Source organism: Neodiprion fabricii, chromosome 5, assembly GCF_021155785.1.
Source record: "Neodiprion fabricii isolate iyNeoFabr1 chromosome 5, iyNeoFabr1.1, whole genome shotgun sequence".
Lineage (NCBI taxonomy): Eukaryota > Metazoa > Arthropoda > Insecta > Hymenoptera > Diprionidae > Neodiprion > Neodiprion fabricii.
This window is the reverse complement of record NC_060243.1, coordinates 19,531,044-19,545,088: the sequence shown is the minus strand read 5'-3', so window position 1 is coordinate 19,545,088 and position 14,045 is coordinate 19,531,044. Positions and strand designations below refer to the sequence as shown.

General features: G+C 36.3%; 1 protein-coding gene and 1 long non-coding RNA gene across 4 annotated transcripts in view; both read right to left on the bottom strand.

The window, feature by feature from the left end:
- Positions 1–3,014: 3,014 nt before the first annotated feature.
- On the bottom strand, positions 3,015–5,850 carry LOC124182555. Its single transcript, XR_006870806.1, has 2 exons — positions 3,431–5,850; positions 3,015–3,392 (listed from the first exon to the last, which is right to left on the bottom strand). It is a non-coding gene; the product is annotated as an uncharacterized LOC124182555 (long non-coding RNA).
- Positions 5,851–7,003: 1,153 nt separating this feature from the next.
- LOC124182814 (atrial natriuretic peptide-converting enzyme-like) overlaps positions 7,004–14,045 on the bottom strand; it is a 90,461-nt gene continuing 83,419 nt past the window's right edge. For 2 of the 3 annotated variants that reach the window (XM_046570534.1, XM_046570535.1), the window contains exons 11-19: positions 11,702–11,956; positions 10,472–10,616; positions 10,183–10,364; positions 9,714–9,903; positions 9,121–9,295; positions 8,705–8,828; positions 8,431–8,579; positions 7,329–7,459; positions 7,004–7,221 (exon numbers count right to left, since the gene is read on the bottom strand). In XM_046570534.1, coding sequence (XP_046426490.1) covers positions 7,077–7,221; positions 7,329–7,459; positions 8,431–8,579; positions 8,705–8,828; positions 9,121–9,295; positions 9,714–9,903; positions 10,183–10,364; positions 10,472–10,616; positions 11,702–11,956 — 1,496 coding nt within the window. In that variant the 3' untranslated portion in view covers positions 7,004–7,076. The remainder of the gene's footprint in view (positions 7,222–7,328; positions 7,460–8,430; positions 8,580–8,704; positions 8,829–9,120; positions 9,296–9,713; positions 9,904–10,182; positions 10,365–10,471; positions 10,617–11,701; positions 11,957–14,045) is intronic. The other variant, XM_046570536.1, reaches the window with a different exon arrangement.

Here is a 14,045-nt window from a genome sequence, read left to right as displayed (position 1 = left end):
TATCGATTAGGTTTATACCGTGAGTTTCTCCATATGTGGAACGATGCGTGCGCCTTGTTCAAACAATCGGAGTTACAGCTCTGATTTCAGGTTGAACTTCGTATCCTGCCACAGTCATCCTGAATAACAATTTTTATTTTTTGGTAAGGTTTGGGACGACACGACACTCAACCTGAAATGAGAGACGTAACTCCGGTTGCTTAAATAAACCGCACGCGTCATTCCGCATATTGAGAAACTCGAAACGCATACATCTTACCTTACGTGTATACAAAATACTTATATATATATATATATATATATATATATATATTTATATTAGACCGCCTGAAAAGAAACCTTCATTTTATTTTTGATCTTCCATTTTATGAAACCATAGTTTATAACATAATATTGAACCTCTTGAAAGTAAATCGTTGAGCGATTTTTTTGAGCGGTGCCGCATTCAGTTTTTCAATTTGCCTTTTAATTAACACGTAAGAAACCAAATTCTAACGGTCGGAGAGAGATAATAATTTTTCTATGTAACGGACGTAACTCTGAATGATAGCGTTTGACAACTTACGTGTTTTCTTCGAATCGGTGCTACGTGGAAAATTTTTAACCGCACGATCTTCGAGGTATTCAAGATTGCGTAAGACGTCGTTTTTGACCTTTTCGAAAAATGGGTACCTAGGATAAACGCCCAGCTTCTTAAACTGGGTCACAAGAAAATGTTGAACAATATCTGTCGAATACGTGAAAAACATTAAATTTATTAATTTGTTTAAACAATAAATTTCCACTCATAATTCTTAATAATCTGTGAAAGTGGATTAATTGATGTATGAGTGCGAGAGAGATATCGCCGTGTGATTAAAAATTTTCTACGATGCGTCGATTCGAACAAAACGTACAAGTTGTCAAATGCTACCATAGAGAGTTCCGTTCGTAGTATAAAAAAATTATTTTCTCCCTCCAACCGTCAAAATTCGGTTTCTTACGTGTTAATTAAAAGGCGAATACGAAATCTCGGTGCGACACCGCTTAAAAAAATCGTATGGCAATTTGGTTTTACGAGGTTCAATATTATGTTGAAAACTAAGATTTCTTGAAGTAGAAATACGAAAAAAAATATTAAGTCTTCTTTTTGAGGCAGTCTAATATATGAGTATATTCATATATACATATATATATGTATTGTGTACGTCATATTTCAGCAACATTTCATGTCAATTATTATCCAGTATATATGTTTATATATATATATAGCATTTATCATGTAACATAGCGTATTTAGCGTATAGCATTATCATATATGTATATGTATAATTAGATTTACCACTTGGTGGTTCACAATCAATATTATACCGTTATTATATCCTCGCAACGCTCGTATGCGTCTATTTTCAATTATAAATCAATCGTACTATCATTACTATATAATGTATTCATGATAATTATAATCACCAACACATAAAAAATATTTTTAACCCGCATTAAATGCGTTTGGTAACATAATGTGTATAATTTAAATATATGTATATATGTATATATATATATATATTATTTATACATGCTAATCTTACATATATAGCACTTAGTATTTTTTTTTTTTTTAAATCTGTTTCCAGTTTTTCTTTTTATCCAATTTTTTTTTTTTTTTTTCTTAGTTACCGCTTTTTCTCCTTTTGCCAGTATAAAGTATTTCCGAAATATCATCTCCCTTATTTTCTTTTTCTCATTATTTGATATACTCAGTTTTTGTTTTTTTTTTAACACCTTCATCTCACATCTTTTAAAATCATAGTACGTCATTAAACGATTAGCATTGTATTACAACTATTCGCCTCTCTTCCTTTCTTAGAAAATAATGCCGTTGCTGCAGCTTGTTTATCTGAACTTGGCTGTTAGTATAATATATAATATATATTTGTTATATTGTCACAAGTATGTGTATACTGTAAACATGTATATGTATATAATAATACATATAATAATATATATACACGAGATTAGTCGAACGTTTACGATGAGTTTCCTATAATTTATTTTCGTATCATTATCGTCTAAACACCTGTAGCATTATATATAACGTTCATTCCTACACATGTAATTAGTGTATTTTTTCACATTTTTCGTTTTCAAAATTTCATGTTTATGTTTCCATTTATTTCATATTCTAATTTTACCTATATGTATATACTTATGAGTTTATTATTGTTGTTACTAGTTATGTAACTCGCAGCTATACAATTCGACGTTTCTATAATTTATAACAGGCTGTTTCCTTGATACGACCCACTGGGATTCAAATTCCAATTGTGCTGCCCCTCGTTTGTTTCTAAATAAAAAAATAAAAATTTTGAGCTCAATACGAATGTCCTAACTTGATTTTTTTCTATCTACCGTGACGACGCAAAGTTTTTCATTTAAAATACACGTGATTGTTATCTTCTAATGTTATTATTTTACTGAAACATGTAAACTTGGATGAAAAAAATTAATTTTTGTATAGAATTGACGGGGATCGATAGTGCTTTAAAAAGTAAAAATGTATTAGCCATTCTAAGGCATTTTTACCCTGCTTATTTGAATATTTTTCGCCGCCTTAATTGAAAATGGTAGCAAAAAAGCAAGATATCAGTCATAAATTACGCTTATTACGCATTCAGGTTATCTAGAAACATAATATGAAGAATTTCAGGTTATAACGAAATCATCAAAGAAATATTTAGGTGACAACCATCTGCTTTCAATTTAAAAAATAGAAAAATATTCAAATAAGCAGGATAAAAATACCTTAGAATGACCATTAAATTTTTTAATTTTTTATTCGCCTTGAAAGTAGCATCGATCCCCGTCAAATCCATAAAAAATTAATTTTTTTCCTCCAAGGTTAGATGTTTCAGTAAAATAATAACATTAGAAGATAAAAATCACGTGTATATAAGTGGAAAACTTCGCGTCGTTACAGCGGATGGTAAAAATTAAGTTCGGACATTCAAATTAGGCTCAAAATATGAATTTTTTTAATTTAGAAGCAAACGAGGGGGCGGCACAATTGAAATTCGAACATCGGGCAAATAAGAACCACCCCAAGGATACACGTACATTCTGAGCAGAGCTTCGAGTTTCACCGGTTGACTTTGGCCATCGGTCTTCTGCTAGCGCGCAGCTTATGTCTCCCTTGTGAAACTTGAAGCTCTGTAACTCTGTTCCACGAGAGATCGACACGCTTACCAAGCCAAACGCGTTCGGTGTGGTTAGATCCAGTTCGATGCTCCGCCCACTTTACCCTCTCCAGGTAACCGAACTGGTCTCGCAGCCGACCAGACCCGAGTATAGCCGACAAGGGTACCCAGGTACTCAAACCTAATTGCTAAATTCAAACCTAACGATTCATTTTAAACCTAACGCTTGATTCCAAAGCTAATAGTTAATTTCAAACCTAACGATTGATTCCTAACCTAACGGTTAATTTCAAATCAATTCAAACCGTGGAGCGTCAATCGTCAGCAACGTTGCGAGTGTGTTCGGAATTGTCAATTTTGAATTGTGGCTTTGTTATTCTGTTCGATAAATACATATTGACGAAGAAGTGGAATAAATTTATTCGCGATGTAATGAGACCGCTGTGTTCACGTTATTTCACCTGTTAGGTCTTTCACAGAGCGTGGACTTTTGGCGTAGGGGACAAATGCACGATATTCTGGATACGATACTGATTGCGAGTGAGCTTCGCTATCCCGAACCTGCGTGACGTTGTGTCGTTCTCTCGTAGAACAGAGTATACTCATTGCCAGAGTGTATGTGTATCCCGAATTGCCTGGAACTAGGAGTCGTTACGGAACGCTTCACGGAAATAACCCAGTATAATAAATGTGTTGTATATTTACATCGTTGCCATGAATGACTTCCGTTTGGTAGTATCGTTTCTCTTCGATTCATGACAAAATTTCTCCTTATTTATGAAAAATAAGTCAGAAATCAAAAAATTATCGCAATGATTTGCAGGGTTGGAAAACAATTAGGTCGCGAGTTACATGTAATGATTGTGCACTCATTTCTAAATTTTCACACTGTATTACATGTATAACAGGTATACAGAGTGAATCCTCAACGATTGGAACGTTCCGTCAACTGTTCGATTTAGTACGCACGCAATAGAACTCCAGAGCAGCTATTTGCCAGGGTGAATAACTGTCACAAACGATAGTTCACCGCCATATACGTAACGTCAAAAATTTGACAGTAATGAGTTGAGCGCAACCGACAACTGGCAAAATTTTTGTGGTAACATAAATCGGGGCGAACTGTCGTCTAAATTTATGACGGTTGGTCGCCCTGGCGAACAGTCGCTCTCGGATCGTAGCGCATGCGCATTAAGTTTCACGAGACGAGGGAATATGCAGTCGTTACGAATTCGTTCTGTGTATATTCATATCTAAATATATGTAAAGCTAATTTACCGCGGGTTCTATATAGAATTTGATTTATCGCACCGATGCTCTTGCGAAAATTTTGTCGATAAATTTTTACCCTATTAATGATAAAAAAGAATAGAAATTGAAAAATAACAAGATAAAAAATATCGCTAGTTATTAACAACAAAGATGAGATATTCAATTTTTAATCAGCAGTTTAACCAATGGTGTTTCATTTATTGATTGTTCTCGTTTTCGAGTTAATGTGAGTTTTATTTCACGGAACGTAATCATTTGTTTTGTTTTTACGTATTTTGTGATACAAGGCGCAAGTTTTATAAATTTCGAAGAAAATTTTGCTAGCGCGTGATTTTTTTTTTTTTCCAATCGAGTTAGAATACTTTTTTCTTACATTCTTCGAAAGCCCAAACCAATTTGTGAAATGTTAAAAGGATACATTGCGAAGTGTTAATCAATCTTCGTTAATGAATTTCAAACCTATCTCCCCTTCGGTATTTCTATTTTGTCAGTTTTGCTTCTTCTTTCAATATTCATTTTGTTGAAAAAAAAACGTGAATTTTCACACCGCAATCTCAGTATCATATATCATTGATAAAAATCGCACGTCACGCAGGTGAATCAAACATTTTGTGATTACATTTTTTTTGTACGTCGTTATTATTCTCTATCGTCGCGAAAGCCAGCCAACAAAATTTCGCTATCAATCTCTTACGTTGATGTTATAAAATGTTTTAATCCATACTTTGCTTTGATTTTAATTTCGTTTTGTTTGGTTAAGGATTGCATACGTCAATTTTCAATTTTGCGAGTGTTAAAAAAATATCCGTAATACGCAAAAATGAACAGAATTAACATAATTAAACTAATAACAAGACTGATTATTAATATCTTTAGACCGTAAGGTTTGAATGACATTTTTGTAAAAAAAAAAAAAAAACAGAAAAAAATCATGACGGAAAAAATGGTAGAATTTATAAAAATAATGATATTACACTGAGATGGAGTAATTTTGCCCTCTTTTGGGATGAGAGAATTTATAGGCGGCATAATTTATCGACCAAATTTTCTTCAAATTACGACGGTAATATACGGATCAGCAGCTTCACCTCGGCCTAATATTTAAACATATAAACTACCTGTCCTCAGAAAGATTTATGGATACGTGATTCGACCCAATTTCACGGCCCCTTAATCAAAGATTTATCTCGCACAATTTTACGACGTTATATGGCTTATTCGCACTATGCACATTTTCCTACGTTTCACTTTTCATTTCTTGCCAATTAATTTTTCCTCGTCTATTCCAAGTAGAAACGATTCTTCTTCTTTCTAATTTTAGTTTTCACTTTACTCTCCTCATTTTTCCTCTGCTTCATTCCAATTTTCTTCTTCTTATTGTCAATTGCCTAATATAATTTATTTACTATTATCATCATCATCATTATTATTATTATTATTATCGGTATTATCATCAATATTGTAGTTAATTATATTGTTATTATAATTATAATTATAATTATTGTCGTTTCCATTTTCCTTACACAAAAAATATTTTCTTATTGTCACGTTTTCAGATGCTTAGATGTATATATATATATATATTTTTTTTTTCTCACTTTTGAGTGCTTGTGTCCCTCAGGCCAAGAGTTATACATCAGAAGTTGAATTATTGTCTCCATCTTATTTTATATATTTTTTTCTGGGTAGAATTTAAATTTCGTTCAAATTCTGTTCTGATTGTTCTTTTGCGTAGTTTTGTTTTTATCAAGTAACTTGTTTTATTATTACCCATCAGATTCTCCGGGCTTTAAAAATACTGCAGCTAGTCAACATTTTCGCCGCTGTTGATCAGATCGGAAAACTAAGGAATGTATCGTTACTTTTTTTTCTTCTGTGTTTTAATTCTTCTAATTCTATATTACTGTTATTTTTCTCCACACTCTATTCAGCACGGTAGAATAGTACATTGTGCAAATAGTGGGCAAATGACACGATTCCGAGTGAGTGTGAAGTTAGCCGCACGAACTCAGAATCGTTTTGCTCACGAGTTGCACGTAATGTTTTTCCCAATGGAAATGTAAAATTAGGCAATTAGTCGCATGCTGAAAATGAGCAAATCGTATGATTTCTCAATTAAGTAACGGTTATGGTAAAACATTACAAGATACACGACAACCAAACTAAATGCACGAGCAAAAATTCAAGTTATGAGGAGGCGAAAACATAACCTCAACCCAGGGAATTTACAGCGTTAAGTTACCGCGATTCACGAGACACATTTACGTGATGGGCGGTAGATCGCGCCACCGTACAGAGGCTATTTGCTTTATAAGCGGACAAAAACAGTTTTTCTTCTTTAGTGGAGAAATGGTTCGCCAAATCCCAACACGCGTGTCATTCGTTGAGAAATAGCGTGTTGTGTTTATTTTCAGCATGCGGCCATACTTGCCTACTTTTACATTTGAGTTGCAACAAAACTATTACATATGTACACACATGTATATATGTATAATATGTGTATGATATATTTATGTGTGCACAGGTATTACTTAATCAATAGACGCGACGAAAACAACTGCGTTCAAAAATAATTCGATTTTTATCCGAACGCGTATTTTTCCCCTCTCTTTCTCTTTTTTTTATTTTTTTTTATTTTTTTTCCTCGTCCCTTCTCCAAATTCGGGCATATAATTTACTGCCTCGGTTTATCATGTTTTCTTCTCTATTTCTACTACCGTTTTCGTTCAGCGTAATCATGTTTTCGCGCAGACGTAGAACGCGTGCATAAGTATACCTGCACATGCAGTTTTTAAATTATATCAAGTTTCTCGTCAAAGCTCTCGTTACCCCTTGTCTTTGTCGGAGTATTTCGCGATCTGTTTGTGGATCCACGTCACGTACCTTGGCACGTATGCGTAAACACCCGGTAGCTTTGGATGAGCACATTTTATACCCCAACTCACTATTCCGCCAACGAACCATCTTTCCGGGTCCTTTTTGTCTCGACACAAAAGTGGCCCCCCTGAATCACCCTGCGAATTCAATACGACTCATCAAAATTTTCGTAAAGTATTAGATTTTCATTTTTTGGTATCGGCAAAAGCTATATCGCAATTTTAATAATTCTTGTGAATATTGGTTTTTCGTTTTTACGAGTTTCATCCAATTTTTTCCCACTCTTCTGAAGACATTTGATATTATGAAATTTTTAATAGCCATTTAAGAATTTTTCTGCTCATTCATTCAATGTGTTCCAATAAACTCAATTTACTTAGCAATTCATATAATTCGTTTTGAATTTTGTTTTGTCTGAATGTATACAACAGAACATCCAGCTGGTAATTCAAATGGCAATCCAATTCCCCGTTCATTTCAGAAATGTTCCCATTTTATATTTCATGAAGTGGTAAAACAAATTGAAAATTGAAACCCGTGGTTAACTTAAACTGAAATAAAGCATTCAAACATGACAGATACAGCGGCTGACTGCGCGTGCGCGAACTTTTTAGTTACTTCATGCTGGTTGGCCACTTGAAGCTTTAACTGTCAAACACCGCTTATAAAAGTTATGTAGGTGGTGAGAATTTTTTGTTCCGGTTAAGCGGATCTCTAATAGTTGTTCAAATAATTCTGAAAAACTTGACAAGAAAACTTTCGTTGTTGACTAACTGAGGACTAATGACTGTTGCGGGTCATCGTAACAACGTGATTTCGATTTGCCACTCGACGTGAGAGAGTTTGATATTCTATGACTCGTTTCCAGTGAGTTGGTTCCCCTGCCTAGCAGACGAAAATATCACCGCGATACGATCTCACGGACCAATAGACTTCAATTATTTTGCGCATGCGCAGTCGATCACTCAAAATGAATTTGCTAAGTTTCATTGTTTTCTCTGGGCAGAAAGTTGAGAAGTCGAGGTCAGGAGTTTTGTTGACTTTAAAAAATCTATTTTTTTCACGGGAATCATTGTTTAACAATTTGGGAGTATTGGAAATTATTCACCTGACAGGCGTCTTTCCCTCCTTCTGGATAACCGGCGCAAATCATGCCGTCGGTTACGTTAAGCTCTTTGTGTTCGAGCCAAAGGTTGCAGAGCTCTCTGTTCAATACTGGGACGTTTACTTCGTTGACGGCCGGCTCGTATTCCGAAACTGTAACAGAGAGATACGATGTGTAACGTTCTAATTTTGCTTCAGACTCGATCTGAAACGACGAATGTTACGGCAAAAATTTGACGAAAACGTTCAAGAGAGCCTCATCTAATCTGATTGCTCACCATCCGTGTCTTCCTTCTTTCCCCAACCGATTACTGTGCAAAGTGTTCCGGGCGTCAGCTCCATGTCCGCAGTTGGCAAGCAAACAGGTCTTAGATGGTCGTGAAACTGAACGCGACTGTCAAGCTGAAAAGATTGTACAAACTTTAGCCTTCGCAAGATCTGATGTAATAGAAAAAAGCAACGAGTCCTTGAACACGATGTTTCAAGACGGTGATTAAGACGCCGTGTGAAAACAAATCACTTGAAAAGGGTGATGTTCAAGTCAAACAAAGAGTTCTGAAAGTGGACAACGGCTTCTGAGTTTTTAGATTAACGTCCTAATGCTGATAAGAATTTAAATTGAACTGGATTTGTTAGTAGCGAATGGATAATTCCGTCATGTCTACAAATACAAAATCGTAAGCGTTGGATTTACCTGGAAAAGAGCGACGTCGTTGTCGTGAGCTACTCCCAGGTTATAATTTGGGTGAGGAACGACTCGCTTTACCTTGACTTTTTGACCGAGGTAAGTATGAGCGTGGCGTCTTGTTATACCGAGCTGGATTGTCCATCCGGATACGTCGGAGTGGCTGAAACTGCCAGATTTCTTCCTTCACACCGGATAGGTCGAGGACATCATAAGTGTAATAATGCGTGTGTGAAAAATAAGGCAATAAAGTTGACGTGATATATGAATTGTAAACCTTTCCAAGAAGTTGAAGGAGTTTGGATAATGAACTTGAATATGATGTGTTTTCGGTGCGATGTGAGAACAAAAATTGGTGACAGCGGTGGGATTCGAACGCTTGTGCTTTGAGGTGACAACATCTGTTTGTCTAACAACCTGAAAGATTCTTCATACTTTTTCGCAAAAAAACTCTTAATCTTGAGATTGCCTGAACTTTTCAGTGATTAATTGGATACACTTTGTAGAAAATTTATTCCTTTTCTCCATAATTCGAGGGTTGTTGGTGACACATTCATCAAGATTCAAACTAGAACGACTCAAAGATATGATTGAAAACTCACTTTCCGACGCAATGTGACGCGGTCAGAACCCACTGATCGGAAATCAGGACTCCAGCACAGTAAAAAACCTGTTCAGGTCCACCGAGAAGCGCTGCAAGGAATGGCCAATCACCGGGAGCTGCTTCAACTCCACCGACGATCCTCGCCTGAGGCCTCGAGTTACCGTAGATGCGCTTTCGCTTTCCGCATCCTGTGACGGTGTGAAAAATAACGTATCGCAGAACTCGAAATGTCAATTTCGAGAATTTGGGGATTGTTGAACAGTACTCAAAAAAATTAGAAACCCCGTCAGCGGATGTTTGAGTATATTGCAGAAGTTTTGGACTATTGTTTTTTTTTTGTGAATATGTTAAGACGATATTATGTAGATTCTAGTATAATTGCAACATTGTCTCGAATATTTCCGGACTGTCTTTTTCTTTGGTTAAGTATTTGAATCATCGTTCATTCAGTTCCTGACTACTCTTACCGTATTCCGAACAGGCCAGTTCAACGGTAGGATAATTTTCGTATTTTGTGCAGCGCCGGAGTTCCTTGAGAATGTTGGTGTTGGTTTTTTGAGCAAGCCGCCATTGAACCGAGGTCTCGATTTTCCGCTGTGGCATCGAGACGTTGGTGCCATTTCTGGACAGTACCGACGAGTTTGCGACTCTGTTGGATCAGATTGAGATTTTTAGGACGATTAATACACCGCGCACCGCCAAGAACACTTCCAGATCATTCCGCAATCGAAATGCTCCAGTGTAAGACGAACTCACTTGTATCCAAGATATGAGCATATCTGATGAGGTGAGGTTTCTGCGTCCCAATTCATTACACAGGCTGGTGAGAAGTTCCCGTTCTCAGCGTGGTAAATCTCCAACCGTCCTTTACCAATGTCACCGTTCCGCTCGCTAAGTCTTACTGAAACCACAGGATCAATACGTGATTTCTCTATGTTTTTTGATCGATAAGAATTTTTATCTTTGTCTAATACTTTGAAAAATTGGATTTCAATTTTATCTAATCTCAGAGGATAGTTTCATGGAATTCAAGTTACATTGCAATCAACGGTGACAAAAAATTTGTAAAAGAGCCTAGCCGGGTTTGCATATGAAATACGTCCTTTAACCGATTTGTGATTGCGTTATTCCAAACTTTTCCTTCTTATGAGCAGCCAAGTTTGCCCAAATTTCACCCCTCTATCTTTACTTATACACTGTAAATTGAAAGCAGCGTGATCTTCTAGTTCTATCCGATTTCCACGCCATTCCAACAAAGGAAACCATAAAAAAATTACAGATTTGGATGTGACATCTGTGTACGTGTTGTGATTTTTTTTAGACTTTTCTGACTGCAAAGTCAACCTGTTAAAAATGACCACAGGTTTTCAGGTGAACAATTTCTTTGTTTTCGAGAACAAATGTTTGGTGATGTTTATTTTATTTTTTTTATTTATAATTGCAAAATTTTACATCGAATCCTGAAACATGTATGCATTTTGCCCCAAAACGCATACTCGAGACGAATATCTCGAATTCGTATGGAGCCGTGTCCCTGATTTCGACATGTTTCAACAGGCTTGGTGTTTTGTTTAATAACTTCTTTGAATACAACAAGGAACTAAGCTGTTTCAAACTAATTACAAGGTGTTTTAAAGACTTGAAAGTGGTCACAAACGATTTTCAAATTGTTACAAATGGTTTTAAAACAATTTTGAACGGGCATGAACATTTCCTAAGTCATTTTGAATGTCTTCAAGAGGTTTAAAAATAATTATAAATATTCGAAGAATAATACCGAGGAAATTCAAAACACTTCTAAGTAGTTTGGAGTAGTTGCAGAATAATAGCAAAGTATTTTAAAATGAATTCCAAGGGTCTCAAATGATTTTGGAATGGTTTCAAGCGATTTCTACAAACAATTATGAATGAATGGAAGCGGTTTCTCGCTGTTTTTCAACGATCACAACAATTAGCAAATTTTTTAGTGAACAAAGCTTCACTTACAGCAGTTCCTTTCGTCCTGTCCCCAAGGGCAGTCCGTGGTTCCATCGCAGACGTGTAAACTGGACATGCATTGTCTCTCTCCACAGTGAAGAACGGGGTCAGCGAGGGATTCTTCGTCGCTGGTCGAAGGTGCCGTGGCTCCGCATTCGCCACACCCGATTTCGTCGGATTGGTCAGCGCAATCGACGTGACCGTCGCAACGCCAATCAACCGGAATGCATCGGGTACCATCGCATTGAAACCCGCTTGTACAGACTGGAAGTACGAAAGAAGACTTTTAATATTTCAATCAGCGTGTACTTTGCATTTTCATCAAATGCACCAAGAGAAACGAAAAATAAAGAAATATGTAATAATTTCCATTGCTTTTAAGCCTTGCAAACAAATTCCATACACAGATATGTCCAGCAATCGATATTCAAATCGCAACTCACCCGCTGGAAAATTTTATTAATTCAAATATTTCGAACGATGATTTGACATTCCTGTTTTTGTAATCTAGTTGTTATTTATTGGCACAGAATGGATGATGTTCAGGATCGTTGTAATGGTTCATGTCTCATGTTGCAAAAACATTAAAACTTACTTTGCAGACAAAGGAGGAAAAATGTTTCGAATATATTGGACTTCCGACGGGATCAATTCTTTTTCAATTTTCGACAACGGAGGTAACATGTCAAATTCTTAATTGACTTTTCATGCATTTTCGAATCTCGAACTATCCAAAATCCTGTTCATGAATATATTATGTAGAATAGCATGATGATTCTATGACAGCAGAATGTTAATTATGACAGTTTGATATTCAATTTTGACCCAAGAATGATCAGCCACATTTTGAGAGGTGAGATTCCGGTAAAAATGTCATTCAAAATAATAACATGAAATGAGACAAATGCGATCATGCTTATTCCGAGAAATACATTACAATATGTTGAGCCGGATAAAAATTGATGAGGAAAAATAATTCTTGTCTTTGAACACAAAAACTGTGGCATACAGCGAGGGTGCGGAACAATTGCCGGTAGAAAAGTGAGAATTTTGAAGTTAGATAACAGCCGCTTCCACCGGTTAGCTTGACAGCGTTATCGTTCAATATATGGATTTTACAATTAGATTTGCATTAGCGGTAGGTCGGGGGTCTCGGTGAACTTTTGTACGACGGTGACAGCGTGTGGCAAATGAAAAGAATTCGCGATAGGACCCGACATGTGCTTCGTGTTTTTTTTTTGCTATCTCATCCCTCGCAAAAGTGAACATCTTGTATCGCGAAATACATGATATAACATTAAACCGCTGGAGAGAGTAGGTGAAATGTTTCAAAATTATCGAAAAAATAGAGACGTGAATATTTTTTCCGCCAAACATGGAACTGGTCGAGGTCGGAGTGTAAAATGGTCAGAAAATAGAACATTGACAACTATATCGTTGTTTCAAAATCCATTTTGAATTCAGGGTTAAAATATGAAATCGTTGGAATTCTGGCATTTTTGTATTTTGGTGATCTGTATACTTCACTATTTTACACTTTGGCTATGTAGATTTTAAAGTTTCAACGAATAGATTTCTGAGATTTTGAAAGCTGGGTATTGCGACACTTCGATTTTCTATTAATTCGACATTTTCACCCCCTGCCCAATGAAACAGAGACGGACCTTGCAAAGAGGGTGAAGAAGTTGAAGAAAAGGAAGAAGAAACCGCTTTGTCGCAATTTATTGATCATCGAATGGTCGTGGAAGGAGCCAGAAAAAGCAGGAAGGGTAGCCAAATGGACCATTTGCGATTCTTCTTAACTTTTCAGCTTCTTTTATCATCCCGGTAATCTGTACAAAACATCCTCCAAGTACTACACACACCTGATAAATTGAGAAAGAATCTCGATCCTCCGTGATTGTCTCCAACAGCAATCAAGAGACAGATCGGCGCGGATCGACTCAAGACGAAAGTCAGACCTCCTTTTCTGTACCTAAAAACGGGATGCGATTCCACGCTTTGATGAACCGGAATATTCCGAACGCTTTTTCTTGCAAAATATAAACCACAAGGCCAAAGACTCAAAGCTGATTCAGGGTGAGAGTTCAACCCTCGAGAATGCGATGAGTCACGTGATCGTTGTGAAACAGTTCGAAACGATAAAGAAACCGAAAGCATCTTCAACGTTTCCAGGAAGTCGCAAATATTCCGGGGTGGCAAGTTTGTCCGAAAACGTATAAAGGGGTTCTGGTAAATTTCCCAGGGGATCGCGCTTCGGTGATAATTTCTTATCGACAGTTGTTTAATCGTGCAGAAATCTTATTCGCGGAATGGATTCCGGGGTCGGAATTGCAAATTGCGGATCAATTAT